This window comes from Echinops telfairi, unplaced genomic scaffold (genome assembly GCF_000313985.2).
Source record: "Echinops telfairi isolate 266 unplaced genomic scaffold, ASM31398v2 ScPeMD7_3;HRSCAF=10, whole genome shotgun sequence".
Classification (NCBI taxonomy): domain Eukaryota; kingdom Metazoa; phylum Chordata; class Mammalia; order Afrosoricida; family Tenrecidae; genus Echinops; species Echinops telfairi.
Window position 1 is genome coordinate 36,106,751 of NW_022103899.1, and position 7,029 is coordinate 36,113,779.

The 7,029-nt window shown below is 45.3% G+C and overlaps 1 protein-coding gene and 1 pseudogene across 1 annotated transcript in view; both read right to left on the reverse strand.

Moving 5' to 3' along the window:
* ACADL (acyl-CoA dehydrogenase long chain) overlaps positions 1 to 4,490 on the reverse strand; it is a 48,703-nt gene extending 44,213 nt beyond the window's left edge. The window contains exon 1 of the mRNA XM_004701775.2: positions 4,414 to 4,490. Within this exon, the coding sequence (XP_004701832.1) occupies positions 4,414 to 4,490 (77 nt within the window). The remainder of the gene's footprint in view (positions 1 to 4,413) is intronic.
* A 1,322-nt stretch (positions 4,491 to 5,812) lies between these two features.
* Positions 5,813 to 6,347, reverse strand: LOC101651250 (annotated as a pseudogene).
* Between the last annotated feature and the right edge of the window lie 682 nt (positions 6,348 to 7,029).

Here is a 7,029-nt window from a genome sequence, read left to right on the forward strand (position 1 = left end):
CGGGTGCATAAGCAAATGTGTGAAGAAAGTTGATGGTGCTCGGCTTTCAAAAGATATAGCATCTGGGATCTTATAGACTTGAAGATAAACAAGTGGCCATCTAGCTCAGAATCAACAAAGCCCACATGGAGGAAGCACACCAGCCTGTGTGATCACAAAGTGTCAAAGGGATCAAGTATCAGGCATCATCAGAACAACAAAATCATATCATTGTGAATAAGGGGTAGTGCAGAGCAGAGACCCAAAGCCCATCTGTAGGCAATTGGACATCCCCTTACGGAAGGGTCACGGGGAGGAGACGAGCCCGTCAGGGTGCAGTGTAGCAATGATGAAACATACAACTTTCCTCTAGTTCTTAAATGCTTCCTACTCCCCCCGCTCCCCATCATGATCCTCATTCTACCTTACAAATCTGGCTAGATCAGAGGATGTACACTGGTACAAATAGGAACTGGAAACACAGGGAATTCAGGACAGATGATCCCTTCAGGGACCAGTGGTGCCAGTGGAGATACCGGGAGTGGGGAAGGTGGGTGGGTTGGAAAGGGGGAACTGATTACAAGGATCTACATATAACCTCCTCTCTGGGTGAAGGACAAGAGAAAAGTGGATAAAGGGAGATGTCGGACAGTGTAAGATAAGACAAAATAATAATTTATAAATTATCAAGGGTTCATGAGGAAGGGGGTAGCGGGGAGGAAGGGGAAAAATGAGGAGCTGATGCCAGGGGCTTAAGTGGAGAGCAAATGTTTTGAGAATGATGAGGGCAATCAATGTACAAATGTGCTTTACACAATTGATGTATGCATGGATTGTGATAAGAGTTGTATGAGCCCCTAATAAAATTATTTTAAAAAAATTTAGCTGTGAATATTTAACATAATTTTTATACTTGGTCTGCTTTTTGTCTTCATAAATATTTTTATGGTTACCACCTTGTCATCTAAATTAAATTTTTAATGGATTATTCATTCATTTAGTCAACAAATATTTTCTGAGTGCCTACTATGTGTCTGGCAGTGTTCTAGTAACTTGGGATACATTAGTGAGCAAAATATATATCCCTGGCATTATGCTTACATACAACATTCAACATCATTCAAAATTTGAAAAACTCTGTAGACAGATATGTGCACTATAGCTTTATTTGTACTACTAATAAATTAGAATCAATCATTTGAATATATAGGGATAAATTGAATTTGAATCATACAACAACAGTAAACAAGCAAATGGTGTCTGTTAAAATTTGATAAATACTGTGGAGAAAGAAGACTAGAGTCGGGATCAGGTGTAAGTGTCTGACATGGCGAGAGGCTGCAGTATGAAATAGTGAATTAGCGGAGGTAGGTTGAATTAGGTAGGCTACACAGAAAGAAGCGATTTGAGCAAATGCTTGAAAGCAACAGAGAAAGCCAGCAGATTCTCGCAAGCAGTCTCTGGAGTAAAAGATAAGAGAATAACTAGATCAAAAAACGGTAAGGCAGGAGGTGCCTGGTATGTTCTAGAAATAGTAAAGAGACCAAGTGTGGCTGAAACAGATTGAGGGAGAAGATGGAGTGAGCAGATAGAGGAAGTCAGAGGAACAAGGGGTCAGAACATGCAGGGGCTTTGTATTGTTGCATCATATAGACTAAAATTCAATGTATCCCTCTATATTCAAATGATTGATTCTAATTTATTAGTAGTACAAATAAAGCTATAGTGCACATATCTGTCTACAGAGTTTTTCAAATTTTGAATTTTTCTTCGGTCTCTTCAATGTGTAGACACTAGAATACTGAGGCTCTAAGATGTGGAGTGCAGTCACATGTCATAATCAGTAAACGATATAGCCAGTTTACATGCAAGTTTGCTTGCATTTTAAAATTTTATGACCCATATTATGAATAGGAAATGATTGGGATATTTAGTACTAAAATACACCAAAGGCACAGAAAACCAAAGAAGTGCCAGGCAGAATAAACTTTCAGGTCAGTTAAAGGGATTGGAGAGAGAACGCAGCGAGGAAAGAAAACCAAAATACTTGGGCGTCTTTTTTTCTTTTTTTAAGCTTCCATTTCTCCCTGACAGTTCCAACAAACTGTCCTGCTGACTGAACCCATTTGCGATGTGAACTTTCACTTGAAACAGTGTCACTTTGAGTTGGAATCAACTCAATGACAGTGACTTTTGGAAAGTGTTTCAAAAGGAGAAGAAAACACTGTCTAAGATAAATACCCCAGATCAGAAATCCCCAAGCCACACAAAGGAATTAACTTTAGCTTTATTAACAAATCCTGGGATTAATTAAGTGCAGAGGCTTTAGCGGAGGGAGATATACACACTCCCCTGTTAGTGGAAAAGGTGGGAGTTCTGAGCGCCTGCCAAGACAGGCCTGGATATCTATATCTGAAAGGATCGATCAGAATCCAGGACAGATGAACCCCTCAGGACCAGTGGAGGGAGTGGCGATATCGGGAGGGTGGAGGGAAGGTGAGGGAGAAAGGGGGAACAGATGACAAGGTCTACATGTGGCCTCCTCCCTGGGGGACGGACAGTGGAGAAGTGGATGAGGGAAACGTCGGATGGTGTAAGATATGATAAAACAATAATAATTTATAAACTATCAAGGGCTCAGGGGGAGGGGGAGCAGGGAGGGAGGGGAAAATGAGGAGCTGACACCAAGGGCTCAAGTAGAAAGCAGGTCTTGTGAGAATGATGATGGCAACATATGTACTAATGTGCTGGACACAAATATGTATGTACGGATTGTGAAGAGTTGTATGAGCCCTAATAAAATGATTATTAAAAAAAAAAGCCTAGGGAACACAGACCTCCTCGGACACAGGGAGTTGCCAGCAGTCTGAGCTGACTGGCTTGGCCGACTGGTGATGGAACAGGCTGGGCTCTTCTCCGGTGCTCCCACAGGTGGCAGAGTAGAGCTGCTTCCTTGGCTATTCCAGACCAACCTGTCAGAAGCAGACTGCCAGGCAATCTTTCAAGGCACCTCAAGGTGGGTTGGAATCACTAAGCTTTCTGCGAGTAGGGAAGCTCAAATGTTTGCCCACCCAACTAGCTCCCTCCTTAACGACAGTGGCGGTGTGCCATGGAGTTGATGTTGACTCACGGTGACCCTGCTGGACAACTGGAACGGCCCCACTGGCACTGCCTCAGGGGGCTTTCTAGGCTGCAATCAGGATGGGAGCAGGTGACGATTCCTTTCTGCCCAGGAGCTGCTGGGTAGGCTCCTTGTGTTGAAACGTGGTTCAAAATGGAGCCAGGGCTTCTTCCCAGAACAAGAAAAAGGAAAAATACCCTGTGGGGCAGTTGTGCGCTTTAACACTCGAGGCCACTGTAAGTCAGCACCAACTGGGTGAGGTTTTTGTTTTGTTTTAATCATACGTAGGGCCCATATAAATGAAGGATCTTTGGAGTCCTCTAGTTTTAAGGATGTCCCTCTTCTGTACACATGGGCAAACGCTCAGCAACTGAATGAAAGGTTGGCGGTTTGAAATCACCCAGAAGAAAAGCCAGGCAATTACTTCTAAAAACATCAGCCCTGGAAAATTCTGAGAACAGTTTTACTCCAACACAGGTGGCTAAGAACATACAATGGATTATATTTTGTGTGTATGCGTTTCTTGTTCTGTTTTTGTTGGCATTTTAAGAGTGAACAGGGGTGCTGACACCCAAAGATTTTGAGAACTACAGTCTTCTGAAGCCTCAGGAAGATCCTAGAAAGTTCTGCGTGTCCAGAAGGAAAGCCACCTCTTCCACGAAGCCCTCCCAAGCCTCCCCAGGAAAAGAGAAGGCCTTTTGTTTGTCTGGTCACATAACAGCTTAATTCACCACAATGTTGAGACTAGCTAGTTTTCCAGCTATCTACTGAGGGTGACAAGACGGATAAACCACTTAACCACTTGAGCTCATCTGAATCGGCACTGAACCTCTAAACTTCCTTCCGCTAACACCTTCTGCATTTCATTAATTGGACGGCAGTGCCAACACCGGGAGATTTCTGATGCCAGTTATTTATCTTGCACACTTCTTTTAAACATCGTACCGTGTTTTAAGCGAACGTTTACACAGCCACTTAGTTTCCTATTCAGAAACGTGTCCATCATGTGTTTCCCTTCTCCGGTGCCATGGTCCAGATCTGCCCTGCGGCTAGGCTCTGGCTCCCCAGGGCCTAATCAGCAGGCACCATTGACCAGGGGGCAGACGCTCCTGGAAGTAGGCTGAAGGGCACAGCCCGACCCCGGCTCAACGGGCCGCCTCCCCCGGGCGTGGGAAACCTTCCACTGCAGGGCCCGGGGCCCCAGTGAACTTTGGGCGAAAAGTCTCTTCCTGCTTTCTCCCAGCTGGGGGCCGGTTCCGGGAGCCCAGGCCTCTCCTCCGCCCCGCGCCCCGCGCCCCGCGCCCCGCACTCACCTCGCGGCCCGGGGCGGGCACAGCGCACCGCGGCCGCCCCAAAGGCGCAGGGACCCGCGGAGCAGGCGCACGGCCATGGCTTTGGCGCTGGCTGCTAGGGGTGACAGGGAAGGTAGGCGCGACACTCTGGGGGGCGGCGCTACGCAGGCGGGCCGGCGGAGGGCAGCGGGACAGCCCCCTGGGCGGTCGGCCAACGAGCGTCCCCCGGCGGCCGGCCAGCCCCACCCACGGCCCCGGCGGGGGCCTGCGCGCGGCGCCTGCGCTCGGCTGCAGGGCGGAGGGGCGGCCAGAAGCCCCCTCCCGAATGCGCTCCGCCGAAGAACTTCTCCCCTAAGCGCTCGTCGATGTTTGCCTACGTTCTCATCCTTTTTAAGATCTTGAATCGCTCTCACAACCTACGTTGATTTTAGGTGCCATCAAGCCAGAATCGGTCGGACAGACTTAGCAACAACGCTCCAAACCCAAGTTCAGTGCCACCTAGTTGATTCCTAGAACACAGCGACCCTAGCGCAGGGTAGATCTGCCCCGCGGGTTTCTAAGTCTTTACAGGAGTCCAAAGCCCCATCTCTCTCCCATTAACAACGGAACAGGAGAAAGACCATATGTATGAGTGGGTATCAAAAAAAACCCTGGGTTTTTTTTCAAAGCTGTGCATTAAAATTTTTTTTATAACAAAACAAGTCTATCACCTTTAAAGTACTTTCCATTGCACTTAATACATTTGTCATATCTGCGATTCCATTCTTACAAACATTTTTCAAACTCATCTCTTCGGATGGCTGACAGCACCTCCCTTGTTTTTTTTTTTCTTTTCCTCTTCTATGTCATCAAATTGCTGTCCTTTCATGTCGCTCTTCATTCATGGAAACAAAAAGTCACACACAGCAAGGTCAGGTGAGTAGGGTGCGTGGGGCAAGACAAGACAGGAATGGTTTTATTTTTTCTTTTTAATCACATTTACTAGCTCACATAAATATTTTAAAACAAGTCCATCTTTCTTCCCTTTCCTTGGCATAATTTATTATAGCCGATAATAAACTAGCTAAATGTCCATTGGGGGAAAATTAATTTTAAAATACAAAACAGAGGTCAACAAATAGCCAAGTATGTCACCCCTGAAAAACACTATTTTTCCTTATGGGTTAAGCCACTGATTTGCAACTTTTATTAAAATTTCACCGATAAGACAAGGTAATTTATGACTTGATTTTGACAACAGTTTTTACATAAAAATTGCAAAATTTCAACCAAAGAACAACAACAAAAAAACATTCTAACATAAGTGTACACTTTAAAATTTGCTCCTGTCAACAAGTAATGACTATCAATTTATGTTAGTCCTGCGGTCCAGAATGTATTTTTCACGTGAAACGTTTTAATAACTCTTCTGTATGGCCTGGGAAACTTCTAATGGGAATTGGTATACAGTCTGTTCTTGATGAAGACAACACTAGTCAGATGTTGCTTGCTACCTGGGTAATGCTGAATGTGGCCAAACCAGCGAGACACGTGAAGATATGTCTCCTTTTCTTGAACTGTCATGTCAGGCTAACTACAAAGTGGTGAAGTCCGTAGTATAACAGAATATCGGCTAAGGTAAAGTTCTAGCCCATAAGGTAGACTTTGTCTTCCAGATAAGAATTCAGATCCTTCAGCAGAATGCGCATGTCGTCTTAGTGGAGTGTCCATCTCCTTGAGTGACCCTGTGTGCCAGCCACTGCTGCACAATGGCTGCTTCTTCTGTAGGGCTCCCCAGCAAAGATTCTTTTTTGGCTTGCCTAACTAGATGAGCTGCTATTGTGGCTAATCCTGTTAAACTCAGACCATTGTTTGCTTGAAGAACTGGAATCTGGCGCTCACCGGGGCATGCATTTGTTCCTTTTATTCAGCCCTAGGGACTTCTCAAGCAGCGTCAACTCCGTGGCTGCCGCCATCTTCCGGGTGTGAGTTTCTGGCTAAGGCGGGCCGGATCTAGGCATGTTGCTTTTTGCTGAAAACTGGCTGCCTGAGCAGATGCATTGTCGTGGTGGCAAAGCCAGTCCCCTCGTATGCCACAAATCAGGCCTTTTTTGTTGCCCACTGTTAAGCAATCTTTTCAGAACATCTAAATAGGAAGCTTGATTAACAGTCTGACCTGGTAGAGTGAACTCTAAATGCGCTACAAGTCCACATTTTCCTCTATTCAGGAAGTTGATGGATGTTCAGAACAAGGTTTGTAATTGATATTTCACCTGTTTTGAAATGAGAAAACCACTCGTACACTTGAGGCTTTCACATAGCACTGTCCTTGTAAGCTGTGTTCAACATCACAACAATTTCTGTGACATTTTTCCTGAGCAGTAAACAAAATTTCCCAGCCCCATGCTGTTCTCTTAAATCAGCCATCACAAAAAATGAGGTTCAAATGAAACTGCATTTGCGGAAAAAAATTCACTGTGACCAGAGAGAACCTTTCCAGGCCATGCCTCTGGGTGCACTAATCTCAGATCGAGTTGCTCCATGCTCTCCTAGAGTGAAAAATGCATACTATGAAAGCTCCACCCAGTAAACCTTTTTCCATTTTCTGGGGGGGGGGGTGTTCCCCCTCATTTGTCTGTTCCTGTTACATCTCTTGAG